This window comes from Osmerus eperlanus, unplaced genomic scaffold (genome assembly GCF_963692335.1).
Source record: "Osmerus eperlanus unplaced genomic scaffold, fOsmEpe2.1 SCAFFOLD_354, whole genome shotgun sequence".
NCBI classification, from domain to species: domain Eukaryota; kingdom Metazoa; phylum Chordata; class Actinopteri; order Osmeriformes; family Osmeridae; genus Osmerus; species Osmerus eperlanus.
In genome coordinates, this window is record NW_026911727.1 from 1 (window position 1) to 14,145 (window position 14,145).

A 14,145-nucleotide genomic window follows, 5' to 3' on the forward strand; every position below is an offset into this window, starting at 1 on the left:
GGAGAGAGAGTGAGAGAAAATATGTAAAAAAACAAAAATATGCATCTGCTTAAATGAATAACAAAAAAGAAGAATCGAATATACTATTACGTTGCTGCTACACGTGTGACGAACTGTAATCCCAACAGACACGGGTCAATCACGCGAATCTATCATGACCTCTTTACAGTTTTTGAACGTAATTGACTAAGCGACAGGCCTCTTTCTGTGCCGATCCATTTGGTTTCCAGTGAGTGAGCCGAATCAAGTGCACCCTGTCGTTTGTCAACAGATGGATTGAGTCTTACTGAGACGGCGGCCTCCTCCCGACTGGTGTAGGTGTCCAGGTACTCCTGCAGCTCCAGAACACTGAACTTCATCTTCTCCAGCAGCCCGTACGACATGATCTGGAGACGGGGGGGGGGGGGGGGGGCGAGGGCAGGAGAGGAGGAGGACAAGGAGGAGAGGAGGAGGAACAGGAGGAGAGGAGGAGGAGAGGAGGAGGACAAGGAGGAGAGGAGGTAAAATAAATGATCAAATCAACACAAATGTCTATTATCACCTGTGATTGAATGTCCCACAGATGATGAATGGTTGTTTGATATGAGTATGTTAAACAGCAGCACCCCAACACTGGTGGTGACAGTCTCCATGGCAACAACCCCCCCCCCCCCTCCTCACCGTGTCTGCGTCCACGTAGAGGGTGGGGCAGTCGGAGCACGTGGTCAGCATCTGGGAGGACTTGACGAACTTTGACCCGATGCCCCGGAGCCCCTCCCCAGGTAGGTGGCAGCGTCTCCGTCAGAGAGCAGAACTTGGTCTGGATGTTCTGAGGAGGGGGGAGAAGGGGAGGGAGAGAGGGGGGAGGGAGGGAGAGAGAGAAAGGGAGAGAGAGAGAGAGGGAGGGGGAGGGAGAGAGAGGAAGATAAGAGAAAGAGAAAGAGAGAGAGAGAGAGAGAGAGAGAAAGGGAGAGAGAGAGAGAGAGAAAGGGAGAGAGGGAGAGAGGGAGGGAGGGGGAGGGAGAGAGAGGGAGGGGGAGGGAGAGAGATGAAGATAGAGAGAAAGAGAGAGAGAGAGAGAGAAAGGGAGAGAGGGAGAGAGGGAGAGAGAGGGAGAGAGGGGGAGAGAGAGAGGGAGAGAGAGAGGAATAAAGGAAGGAGGATGCATCATTGGTCCAAAAAATATATAATATAAATACTTACACAAAATAATAATAAATACACAAAGAGGGCCCACAAAGAGGGCGAGAGATATGCGGGGGGGTATACAGAGAGGGGAAGAGACAGATGTCTGGCAGACAGATAAGAGAACAGAGGGACCAGTCTCCACAATCTCTCAGTCTCCTCACCCAAGGACGCCGTCGTAAATAACGAATGTTTATGGCTACCAGGGAAGTCAAGATAACGTCCCCTCTGTTCTGTCTGGCTGGGTTGGATTTACGCTTCTTTAATGAGCTCTCTGGCCTAACGTTTTCTGAGAGACTTTTGCAAAACCACCGGGAGACTTTAGTTCTGGTCTTTTCTTTAACTTGTACAACTGTCTTTCCATCCAGTTGTTTTTTCGGTTGACGTCCTGTATTAGACCCCAGAAGCAGACTTGCTGCCATCTTGTGGTGGAGACAGGTTCATCTTCTTCGACAGAACCACAAGCTGAACGACACCCCCCCCCCCCAAAACACGCACCCAGACAGACACAGTACAGACGTGACCTATCGGGAGAGCGCGCGTGCGTCGCCCCGGGTTACCTGGAAGAGCGAGGAGAAGACGTGGAAGGTGTAGACGGCGCACGAGCCGTCCGAGTCCGTCACCAGCTGGTTGATATGGCAACGCCACGCCTCCTCGGCGTCGTCGCACACCGCCGGCTGGAACGCCGCCAGGATGGCGGAGAAGAAAGGGGAGGGGGGAGGGGGGAAGCCCAGGTCCTCCAGGTCGTCCACGTCGTCACGGAGACTGTGCGGACGGGACAGAGACCAAAACACAAACGGGGGTTAGAAGACTGGACGCCACCTCCAGGGCGAGAGTCATTTTTATTAAAATACATTTTTTTTAAAATATTTTTTAGTCATTTAGCAGACGTTGTTATCCAGAGCGACTTACAGTAAGTACAGGGACATTCCCCCCCGAGGCAAGTAGGGTGAAATGCCTTGCCCAAGGACACAATGTCATTTGGCACGGCCGGGAATCGAACCAGCAACCTTCTGATTACTAGCCCGATTCCCTAACCGCTCAGCCACCTGACCCCCTCATTTAAGGTTCAGGGAGCGTTTAGGGTCGAAACGGGGGCAAACTAGGCGAAGCGAACCAGCCAGACCAGCTGTGACCACAAACACCCGATCCTAATCACCATCCAGATGTCGAACCAGACCCCCCAAACGAGGATTCTTTGGGGCCGTAAAAGCACTCCAGCAGAGGGCCGTAAAGTAGGTGTGAACCCTGCGCTCGCTGCATGAATTGAAACTATGCCGCAAAGCCTTCTGGGTTATATAACACGGTGGTGTCAAACAATGGATGGCAAAATAGTTTACAAAAGTAATAGTCACAAGTTACACGTATTGAGCCATTAGAAAGTATGTGTACAAACATCCTAATATATTAAAGTTGTCAACAAGTATGTGATTATTTTATTTTTTTATAAATGATTTTATGTACGCTCAATTGGGCAGTAAAGGCGAGCCACATTCTATTTACAGATTAAGATGTTCCATTTCATTACTCTTTTCCCTAAATCATAGTAATATACTTCTGATCATTATATTTAATGATGATTTCATGACATTAATGTATATGAACAACCTTAATATTAACACCAGACATGACGTCCTTGGTATCCATGTTAATGGTAAATGAATGCTGGTGCTAACTCAGTTCCCTGTACAGCCTGGGTCATGGCTCTCAGTACAGCCTGGGTCATGGCTCTCTGTACAGCCTGGGTCATGGCTCTCAGTACAGCCTGGGTCATGGCTCTCTGTACAGCCTGGGTCATGGCTCTCTGTACAGCCTGGGTCATGGCTCTCTGTACAGCCTGGGTCATGGCTCTCTGTACAGCCTGGGTCATGGCTCTCTGTACAGCCTGGGTCATGGCTCTCTGTACAGCCTGGGTCATGGCTCTCTGTACAGCCTGGGTCATGGCTCTCAGTACAGCCTGGGTCATGGCTCTCTGTACAGCCTGGGTCATGGCTCTCAGTACAGCCTGGGTCATGGCTCTCTGTACAGCCTGGGTCATGGCTCTCTGTACAGCCTGGGTCATGGCTCTCTGTACAGCCTGGGTCATGGCTCTCTGTACAGCCTGGGTCATGGCTCTCTGTACAGCCTGGGTCATGGCTCTCTGTACAGCCTGGGTCATGGCTCTCTGTACAGCCTGGGTCATGGCTCTCAGTACAGCCTGGGTCATGGCTCTCTGTACAGCCTGGGTCATGGCTCTCAGTACAGCCTGGGTCATGGCTCTCTGTACAGCCTGGGTCATGGCTCTCAGTACAGCCTGGGTCATGGCTCTCTGTACAGCCTGGGTCATGGCTCTCAGTACAGCCTGGGTCATGGCTCTCAGTACAGCCTGGGTCATGGCTCTCTGTACAGCCTGGGTCATGGCTCTCTTACCCAGGCAGACAGCTGGGGTCTAGAAACCCCAGCGGCGGGTGGCCGTAGTCGGGGTGGAGGTGGTCCTCCAGGGGGGGTCCGGGCAGCTCCAGGGTGAAGCTCTCCCCGCAATCGGATCCCTGGGGGAGGGAGAGCTCGTCGTCTTGGGCCTGGGTGTCCTCGTCCTCCCCACACACTCCCGCCAGGGACAGGGACTGAAGGGGGGGGTGGGGGGGGGGGAGAAGAACACACACACAGTGAGAAACAAAACGTTTGTGTGTTCTGCAGATGTGAGCCTGTCATGCGGATATCTTGTTTTCTGCGTGAGTCCTGTGAAAGCGTGAAAGAGTGCGGGTTTAGGAAAGAGAGTGAGTGTGTGTGTCGTCACCTGCAAGCCTCCCTGCTCGTCGAGGGGCGCCCCCTGGCCGGGGGTGGTGGCGTTGAGGGAATGCAGGTCGGCCGACGTGTCGTACGACGTCGAGAGAGAGTCCGTGTGATTGGTCTCCTCCGACGGCGAGAGGTTTGTCTGGAACGAGGATGGAGGGAGAGAGACAGAAAGAGACAGAGAGAAGTCGCTCATTACGCATTCCTTCCTATGAGGTCCTCAAACAGCCCGACCGGGGTGAGCGCGTCACGTGACGACAGGCAGGAGAGCGACAGGCAGGAGAGCTGGGAAAAGCTGGGAACCTACCAGCTGAGAATGCGACAGGCTCTGGCTGGTGGACGACTCCTCCTCGTCGGACGACTCGTCCGTGTCGGGCGGGTCGTCGTGGCCCAGGCTGGGCGTGCTGCCCGAGTGCTGGCTCTCCTCCAGCAGGTCTCCCAGCTCCGTGCTGTCCAGGGACCGCCGCCGCACGCCCCAGTTGAAGTTGTCCACGCTCTCGCCCTGTGTGGCGCACACACACACGTAGACACACAGTCATACAGGCACACACACGCACCCATAGACAAAGGCACACACACCCAAACACACATGGACACATTCAAAGACACACACACACACACACACACACTATTGGCAATGTCCTTTCACCGTGAGCATGACTGATGCTAACACATGTGTGAGGTCTAGTCCTAGTAAGCCATTCAGATCACCATCACAGCTACACAGGGAGACAAATGCAGCCCTGCTATAGGCTGCCACTGGCACGCACTCAGAGCCACACAGCCACACACAGATGGAGGGATGGGGGAGAGAGGGAGAGAGAGAGAGCTTACCTGGAGCTCCTAGGGAGGGGCAGGGGGGGAGAGAGAAACACAGAGTTAGAGAGAGAGAGAGATACGGGGCAGAGAGAGAACGCTTGAGAGAGAGAGGTAGAGAGAGAGAGAGAGAGAGAGAGAGAGAGAGAGAGAGGGGGAGAGAGAGAGAGGTAGAGATAGAGAGACAGAGAGAGACAGAGAGAGAGAGAGAGAGAGAGAGAGAGAGAGAGAGAGAGAGAGAGAGAGAGAGAGAGAGAAAACATCTACAATTGCAGGTCAAGTCAAATTCAGATCGAAGCAGGAAAAAGGATTGAGAGTTCCACCAGTCGGTCAGAAAAAAAGTCCCGTTCGGTCAGGCAGTGAAACCCCCCCCCCTCCCCCCTCCTCCACAAATCCCCCCCCCCCTCCGCCCCCCCACGCCTCCAGGTGCCCCTCACCTCCCCGTCCTCCAGCTCCACGTCCAGGAAGTCGAAGTCGCGGAACACGCGGAACTGCTGCTCACTGGCCGTGTCGTCCAGCGTGTCGTCGCGGGTCCCACCCTCCTCCGACGACACGCCGCTCACCTGCACCTCCATCAGCTCCAGGTCCCCGCACGACGAGAAGATCACCTGAAGGTCACCACACGGGAGACAGAGGTCAGGCAGGGGTCATGTTAGGGGCTGGAGCAGCAAACGTTTGATGACGTGAGGGCAGGAGGGGTGGAGGTGAGGGCGGATGCGTACGGAAGGGTTTTTGGTGAGGCCCACTTCCTGCCCGCACAGAGACAGGACGTTCACCAGCTTCTCTCTCGTCCTCTTCTGCCAGAGAGAGAGAGAGAGAGAGAGAGACAGAGAGAGAGAGAGAGAGAGAGAGAGAGAGAGAGAGACACTCAACATCCATGTTCCATCAGCTGAACGGCAGCTGCATGTAGATACCAGCTGTACATATGTTTCTTTACGTATAAAAAGTATTTTTTATAGAAAAACAACAAAATACTTAATTAAATGTAATTACAAAACGTTTATGTATTTGTGTATACATACATATACATATATCCCTATATACATATACATAGTTACATTTATAATATTTTATCTATTTTTCTGCGTATGTATTTTGGGTTGTCCTACCTGTGAGGACTGCGGTCGCCTCCAGCTGACAGGCACTAGGACCGTGTTGGAGTTGGACCCTGAGGAGGTGGAGGAGGTGCTGCGGGTCACAGCCATGGCCCTGGCCTTGCCCTCCCTCCCTCCCGAACCCTGCAGCTCATCATCAAACCTCCTGCCTATCACTGGGGTCTACACACACACATAAACACACACACACATACCACACAAACACACATGTAAGAAATAATCCCAGCTTTATTCCAAACTCACAAATTCACAAAAGCAGAAGAGTGAGAGGGGTGAGAATGAGAGAGAAAGACAGATGAGAGAGAGAGAGAAAAAAAAGAAAAAAAGAAAGTGAGATAAGAGAAAGAGAGAGAGAGAAATAAGAATGAAAGAGAGAGAGAGAGAGAGAGAGAGAGACAGAGAGAGAGAGAGAGAGAGAGAGAGAGAGAGAGAGAGAGAGAGAGAGAGAGAGAGAGAGAGAGAGAGAGAGAGAGAGAGAGAGAGAAAGAGAGAAAGACTACGAAAGTGTGAGATGAGAGGGGGGGTCTACCTCGGAGATGTCGAAGGTGAAGTCCAGGGTCTTCCGGGCAGGGCTTGGCGGAGCCGTCCCACACGCGGCTCACCTCCAGGTTGGACAGGTCCCCGTGGCTGTGGCCGTGGGCGGGGTGCACCAGGCTGGCCGAGCGAGACACCACCAGCTTCATGATGTTCAGGGCGTCCTTCCAGTGCACCGTCTGAGGAGGGGAGAGGAGGAGGGGAGAGAGAGGAGATGGGGAGAGGGGAGGAATAGGTGATGAGAGGAGGGGAGAGGAGGAGGGGAGAGAGAGGAGATGGGGAGAGGGGAGGAATAGGTGATGAGAGGAGGGGAGAGGAGGAGGGGAGAGAGAGGAGATGGGGAGAGGGGAGGAATAGGTGATGAGAGGAGGGGAGAGGAGGAGGGGAGAGAGAGGAGATGGGGAGAGGGGAGGAATAGGCGATGAGAGGAGGGGAGAGGAGGAGGGGAGAGAGGAGATGGGGAGAGGGGAGGAATATTCGATGAGGAGGGAAGAGCAGAGAGGAGAGCTTACACACAAGCGCACGCTTCCTGTTCTCGTACACAGACACTCATACCAGTATCTGACACCTGGCACACTCACACACTCTCAATAAAGGATCACACGCTCAGGACACACGCACACACGACCTAAGACGTGAGGCTGACTGAGATATCTCACCTGGACAAACTTCTCGATGGTCTTGAGGACGTCCGCGTTGAACTGCTTGACCTGCACGGCCGTCAGGTCCATGTGACTCAGCAGGCAGTAGATGATCTGGAGCAGAGACTGTTGCATGCTGGGTAGCCCCTTATCCAGCAACTGCAGGGGGGGGTGTACAGAAGGTGAGAGAGATAAAGGGAAGCATAGAGAATAGAGGAGAGAGAGAGAAGGTAGAGAGATATAATGATTTAGTGCCAATACTAACGGTAGATTAGGTTAGAATGAAACCTAACGCTTTACTGCAATCATTTAATCTTTGTTTTTGTAATTTGAGAAACTTTACATAAGCCGTCAGCCTGCCGCCTTGCTTCAAACAGAAAGTTTGGATTAGTTGGATTAGTGTAGGTAGCATTCTGGATCTACAGCGCCCCCTGACCTCTGCCATGTAGGTGACCATGTTGAGGGTGATGTCGCTGAAGGCCTCGTGGAGGTAGCGGCACACCACGCTGACCCAGGAGAAGGGGTCCCGCGTGTAGGAGCGCGTCTTGTACAGCGTCATCACGTGGGCAAGGTGGGACAGCTTGGTGTTCTTCTCCTCCAGACACACCTGGAGGGGGGAGGGGGGGGGAGGGAGAGAGAGAGGAGGGGAGAGAGTGGGAGGGGTTGGAGGGAGAGAGGGGGAGGGGGGAGGGAGAGAGAGTGTGAGAGAGAGTTAGACTGAGCGACTTATTTTACGAGGTTGTTATTGTGTGTTGTTGCCAAAGTGGCCACTAGATGGCAGGCCTGCCGGTGTGTGTGTGTCTCTGTGTGTGTGTGCTGCAGTACCTGAGCGATCCTCTCAGCAGTGTGTGTGTGTCTGTGTGTGTGTGCTGCAGTACCTGAGCTATCCTCTCAGCGGTGTGTGTGTGTGTGTCTGTGTGTGTGTGCTGCAGTACCTGAGCTATCCTCTCGGCGCTCTCCTTGCAGAACTGAGACGGGCGACCGAAGTGCTGCACCAGGTGAGGCAGCAGACACAACACGTTGAGAGGGAAACCTGGGGGGGGGGGGGGGGGGGAGAGGAGGAAGTCAGATAAAGAGGAAGAGAAAGAGGGAAAGTGTATGAGAAAGAGAGAGAGAGATAGAGAGAGAGAGAGAGAGAGAGAGAGAGAAGATCATTATTTACACACCCAAAAAACAGGTTAAACTTGACTCAATTGTTTGTTTTGTTTTACCTCAGAGAAATAAGTGACTTACGCCATATCAAACAGTGTAAACCTCCAAACTGTAATTGTGGACTATGAATAAAGAGCTCACTTCCCATTCATACCCCCCCCCCCCCCACCCATTCTTCTTCTTTACTTTTGTTGTTTCTGTTTACAAATGTAACTGTGTCATGGTGCGTGTGTTCAGGGCCCACCTATGGCCTGGGAGGTGTCCACCACAGGCACGCGGGACACGGGCGTGAGCTGGCAGAACAGCTGCAGCGTCAGGTCGCAGGTGGTCTGGGAGGTGAAGCCCTTCAGCAGCAGCTGCTGCAGGCCCGAGAAGCCGCTCCACCTCAGCTGGGCCTGCAACTTCTCCAGGCGCTCGCGGTTCTCCGCCCGGTCCAAGGGCACCTGGGAAACGGAGTTCGCTGTCAGGGAGGTCCGGTTGACTGACTGACTGACTAAAACTACATTTCCCATCTCATAAAACTACATTTCCCACCTCAAAAAAATAAATTTCCCACTCATAAAACTACATTTCCCACCTCATAAAACTAAATTTCCCAACTCCTAAAACTAAATTTCACAACTCCTAAAACTACATTTCCCACCTCACAACACTCCATTCCTCACCTTAGACAGTAGCTTGTGCACCAGGCGCAGAGACATCTGGTACTCGAACTCGAAATCGGACTCCATGAGCGACACGGCCACCCAGAACACGGTGGCCAGTATGGACGAGGGGTGGGACACGTGGGCGGGGTCCGACAGCACGCTGGGGTCGATGCGATTGGTGGACGAGGTGCAGGAGCCCGGTGTGCGTCCGGGCCGCGCCAGGCCGTGATTGGTGCAGGCCTGTTTGAGGAGCCGAGTTGGGGAAAAAAACTGTTATAGACTTTCACAAAACAAAAACATCACCGAAACATCACAGAAACAGAACAAGTCATCAGATAGATACTTTACTTTCTGTTTTACAAGCAGAATGATTCTGTATGGTGATATGGAATATATATATTCAGTATAGTGAAATAGACAGACAGAGATACAGATAGACAGAGAGCCAGGTGAGCTGCAGCTACTTAACTTACAACTTTACAAGCGGAATGATTCAGTATGGTGATAAATACAGACAGACAAAGAGGAACAGACAGACAGAGAGAGACACACAGGCAGAGAGCGATAGAGAGAGACAGACAGGCAGAGAGAGACAGATAGAGACAGACAGGCAGAGACAGACAGACAGAGAGAGACAGGCAGAGAGAGACAGAGAGAGACAGGCAGAGACAGACAGACAGACAGGCAGACAGACAGAGACAGACAGACAGACAGGCAGAGACAGACAGACAGGCAGAGACAGACAGACAGACAGGCAGAGACAGACAGACAGACAGACAGGCAGAGACAGACAGACAGACAGGCAGAGAGAGACAGAGACAGACAGACAGACAGACAGAGGGGTGAGCTGCAGCTCTTGCCTGTATGCGGTCGAGCGTGGCGCTGCGAGGCGGGTCGTGGGGATGGTTGCCGCTCTCGCCAAACTTCTTGGGGACGGAGTAGGAGCGCTGGTGGCGGTTGCGTTCGGCCGAGAGCACGGCCAGACCCGGCCCGGGGAAGTTCAGCTGGCCCGTGCTCTTCCTGTTACACGTCAGCTTCTCATTGGTCAGGAAGTCCGGAGAGGAGGTCCTAAATCAAGAGAGGTACAAAAAGCATAGTAAAAGACGTCAAATGAATGCAATCCAACAGATAGAGAGAGAGATAGAGAGAGAGATAGAGAGACACAGAGAGAGAGACACAGAGAGACACACAGAGAGAGAGACACAGAGAGAGAGAGAGAGAGAGAGAGAGAGAGAGAGAGAGAGAGAGAGAGAGAGAGAGAGAGAGAGAGAGAGAGAGAGACAGGGGTAGGGAGAGACCCACCGGGTGAGAGCAGCCATCAGGTCACTGTTCTTCAGACACTCGGCCAGGTTGACCACCACAGACTCCAGAGTCAGCAACACCTCCATCACGTAGCCCTGCAACACACACACATTATGACACTATGTATACTTTTCTCAAAGAGGATCCAGTTTGGATCAAATACATGATTATGTTCCCTGAGGCGGCATCACAAGTGATGAGTCACACACACACACACACCTGGACCTCGTCCCCGTGTTCTCCCACCACCTCCACGAGGCGCGAGAGCAGGTCGGACACGGCGTGGGCGTTGATGGGCTGCTTGAGCGCCCGGAAGATCTGGAAGGAGCGTCCGGCGTAGTGGCGGGACGAGCTGCAGAGCGCCGTCTGCAGCGCCACGTCGCTCAGCTGCTGCTCCAGGTGGAAGTCTGACCGCAACAACAACAATAATGTCAACAACAACAACAATAATGTCAACAACAACAACAATGTCAACAACAACAATGTCAACAACAACAGCAACAACAATGTCAATAACAACAACAACATCAACAATGCCAACTAGGACAACGTCAGAAAACGTCAGCAACAATGTCAACGGCGACGTCGACGCCTAGTTTAGAGAGAGAAGAGTTGCCGTGACAGAGAGATCTTAATCAGCGGGGCCCACGTCCCAACGCGCAGCTTCTCGCTCGACGACACGCAATGGGACGAGAATCCGCCCGACACTCTGCATGCTTGAAGCTCAAATCTCGTCGAAGCCGGAATGTAGTCCGGTTTAAATGTAGACGTGGATGGAAGGATGGATGGATGGAAGGAAGGATGGAAGGATGGAAGGATGTATGGATGGATGGATGGAGCGTCTCTGACCTGACTTGGACTCCTTGAAGACGGACACCACGTGCCGCAGGAAGTTGGCCAGCTGCTCCGAGCTCTTGCAGTTGGGGTTCTTGGGGGTGATGTCCTCGTGGATCCACAGGGGGCCGAACGCCCTGAGCAACGACAGCACAGTACTCCAGGCACTGCGTGTACCACCACCAGCACCCCACACACAGGTTACACACACACACGCACACACTCACACACAGGTAGACACAGGCACACTCACGTCCAAACTCGATACGTACGTTCAGGCCAACAATTTTACAAGCACACGAGCAGTCATTCTAACACACACGCTTACACTTTGATTTCACCTGGATTTAAAACCCCCCAAAATGTAAAAGGCTTAAGAGCGTGTGGGCGCGCGCACCTGGTGGTCAGGAACTCGATGAGCTTGTTGGTCTTGTCCTCCGCCTCGCTGGCTGTGTCGTCCAGCGAGGCCAGGTCGTCGGGGGCGACCAGGGGCAGGTTCCCCACGCTGCCCGCCGTGCTGCCTCCGCCCAGGCTGACGGAGGAGGAGGTGGAGGAGGAGCTCAGGCCAGAGTCGCCCACCGGGGACGCCTGCCACTCCCGCAGGAAGTCCGGCCCACCTGGGGGAGGAGTCACGTTAGAGAGGGAGGGGCTTGTGTGTGTGTGATGACGTGAGTGTGCGTGGTATTGGTGTGTATTACCTGACTGTTGGTATTCCGGCTGGTAGCTGGACTTGATGGTGAGGGTCTTGTTGTCACTGATCTCTCTGGTCAGTAGCAGCACAGAGGCAATGACCTGACACACACACACACACACCAGTGTCAACACACACCATCTCTGCTAACTGAATGGTGCTGAATGGACTGGGGGTTGCCCTCTGACCTGGAAGTTGTTGTTGCAGGAGAGGGCGATGAGCAGGTGGAGTAGAAGGCGCTTGCTGTGCTCAAACACCTCTGGCCTGTAGTGGTCCAGACCTGGGGGGCACACATACACACATATAAATATACACACACACATATATAAATATACACACACACATATAAATCAAAAAATCCCCAAAAAAATAAGGATCAGGAAAAAAAAATCTGGAAATCAGGTGGCTGAGCGGTTAGGGAATCAGGCTAGTAATCAGAAGGTTGCCAGTTCGATTCCTGGCTGTGCAAAATGACGTTGTGTCCTTGGGCAAGGCACTTCACCCTACTTGCCTCGGGGGAATGTCCCTGTACTTACTGTAAGTCGCTCTTAGAGCGTCTGCTAAATGACTAAATGTAAATGTAAATATACAGTACACACACACACACACACACATATACAGACACGCATTCACACCACCACAAAAGAAATCCATAAACATTGACATTTTGTACATATTTGTGAGCATGTCGGTTGGCTTCAAACCCACACGGAGATCAGATAACAGAACACTGTCTGGGACGTCGTTCCATTGTGTAGAAGCAGGTCTTCATTTGTCTGACACGACAGGTATGTGCGTGAATGTTATTATCCTATATTATTATCCTGAAGAGAACCACTAGCCAGCAGGAATGTGCACATGTTTCATCCACAGTGCATGCCTGCCATAGTCTGCCGGTGTCATGGAACTGTTAATAGTAGCCTACGTCAAAACACCATGAAATTATGTTGACGCCGCAGTCAGGGTGAAGGGAAAGAACTGTATTGTATTTGCTTAACTACGTACATAACATGACAGTGTGTGTGTGTTTGTGTGTGGGGGGGGGGGGGGAATGTGTGTGGGTGAGTTCTGCCATAGTATGGGGCGGGGTCGCTTTGTTCCTGATGCCATCTCTTTCGTTTCTGTGTGGTGTGTGTGTGTGTGTGTGTGTATATGTGTGACCCTACCCAGGAAGAGAGCGTGGAGCAGCAGGGGGAGATGCAGAGCCCAGTCCTCTCTCACACTGTGGTCCACCACCATCTCCGTCATGAAGATCACTGCTATGTTACACCTGGACACACACACACACAGGTTACATGAAGGAACTATGAGACCACAGGAGTCAGCAATACATGCCTGCATAATTGTATTACAATCACAGATGTGAAATTCCCCAAACAAACATGTATAAATATAAATAACTATAATACACTACTACACTATCCTCTACTTTAATATGACAGCTTGTGGAATAAACACGGGCAAAATAAAAGTGTATTAGTCCTGCGGAGGTTTTAGGTATCAAGCCTTCTTGATCTGCAGTCAAATGCTCTAACCACTCAGCTAAACCAACTATCCCCAAACCCATATAAACAGTACATCAAAAACATGTCTTTTTCGCCACAGTTTTGGAGCGCAGGATGGAAAACCCATCAGGCAACATGACGTGACAGGCAGGTGTGTTTCCGTGGTGACAGGGAGGAGATAAGACCGGTGCCTGATGGTTTTGAGGTGTCGTGAAACAGAGACGCGATGTGTCGATGGTTATCTCTCACACATTCTCAGAGTTCTCCACATAGCGGCGAACTGGCCGTGCGACGTGGCAGGTTCATCCACGCTTGTGACGGGTGTGTGTGTGGCGTTTGTATGGTGTGTGTGTGTGTACCTGTGCAGGGGTCCTCTGGGTGTGACGGTTTCCGGAAGGTAGTCCACCAGCGGAGCCCAGCACCCTCCGTTCACGGGCATCGGTAACGGCTGCGGCCGGTCGGTCTCCAGCACGTTCATCAGCCAACCGGCATAGGGCGGGAGGGGGTCGTCTGAGTAAACGGACCAATCAGGAGAGGGCGCAATCACGTTGAAACACAGACCAACACAAATACACCAAGAAGTTGATTATAAGCAATTGGAACAGACTGTTCAACCAATCCCGAGAAAGAAACTCTTCTGCAGGTTTGATCTCTTCTCATCTCTTCTCTTTATCTCATCTGATCAACCAGTTAATCTCTAACATCAGCCTGTTCCATCCTGATTAAATCAGGTTTATCAAGTGACTGATAAAAGCCTGGCTTATTTGATAAACTCGCTTCAAGGGACAGGCTCCAGGTGCGTCAAATTACGGTTGGAACGAAAAAACCCTCTGGTTTTTCAGGAACAGGTTTGTCCAGACTTCTTCTAGAACCTTCCAGAGTGAAGATGACAGGTGACGGTGAGTGGACACGACAGTATAATGACAGAGCAGTCCACGGGAGGCATCCCACCAATGTGCGGGAGGGGATCAC

At 52.3% G+C, this 14,145-nt stretch overlaps 1 protein-coding gene across 1 annotated transcript in view; it reads right to left on the bottom strand.

The window, feature by feature from the left end:
* Nucleotides 1-187: 187 nt before the first annotated feature.
* The window catches only part of LOC134016519 (protein furry homolog), a gene marked incomplete at its 3' end in the record, with an annotated part of 28,574 nt that continues 14,616 nt past the window's right edge, over nucleotides 188-14,145 (bottom strand). Inside the window, 27 exon segments of the mRNA XM_062455876.1 lie at nucleotides 188-386; nucleotides 661-755; nucleotides 758-778; nucleotides 781-808; nucleotides 1,725-1,929; nucleotides 3,574-3,767; nucleotides 3,941-4,078; nucleotides 4,244-4,438; nucleotides 5,190-5,360; nucleotides 5,475-5,549; nucleotides 5,862-6,029; nucleotides 6,397-6,430; nucleotides 6,432-6,580; nucleotides 7,061-7,201; nucleotides 7,479-7,649; nucleotides 7,978-8,075; nucleotides 8,439-8,637; nucleotides 8,860-9,081; nucleotides 9,702-9,909; nucleotides 10,144-10,238; nucleotides 10,363-10,550; nucleotides 10,993-11,144; nucleotides 11,375-11,594; nucleotides 11,676-11,769; nucleotides 11,857-11,948; nucleotides 12,835-12,938; nucleotides 13,533-13,683. Of these exon segments, the coding sequence (XP_062311860.1) occupies nucleotides 188-386; nucleotides 661-755; nucleotides 758-778; nucleotides 781-808; nucleotides 1,725-1,929; nucleotides 3,574-3,767; nucleotides 3,941-4,078; nucleotides 4,244-4,438; nucleotides 5,190-5,360; nucleotides 5,475-5,549; nucleotides 5,862-6,029; nucleotides 6,397-6,430; nucleotides 6,432-6,580; nucleotides 7,061-7,201; nucleotides 7,479-7,649; nucleotides 7,978-8,075; nucleotides 8,439-8,637; nucleotides 8,860-9,081; nucleotides 9,702-9,909; nucleotides 10,144-10,238; nucleotides 10,363-10,550; nucleotides 10,993-11,144; nucleotides 11,375-11,594; nucleotides 11,676-11,769; nucleotides 11,857-11,948; nucleotides 12,835-12,938; nucleotides 13,533-13,683 (3,807 nt within the window).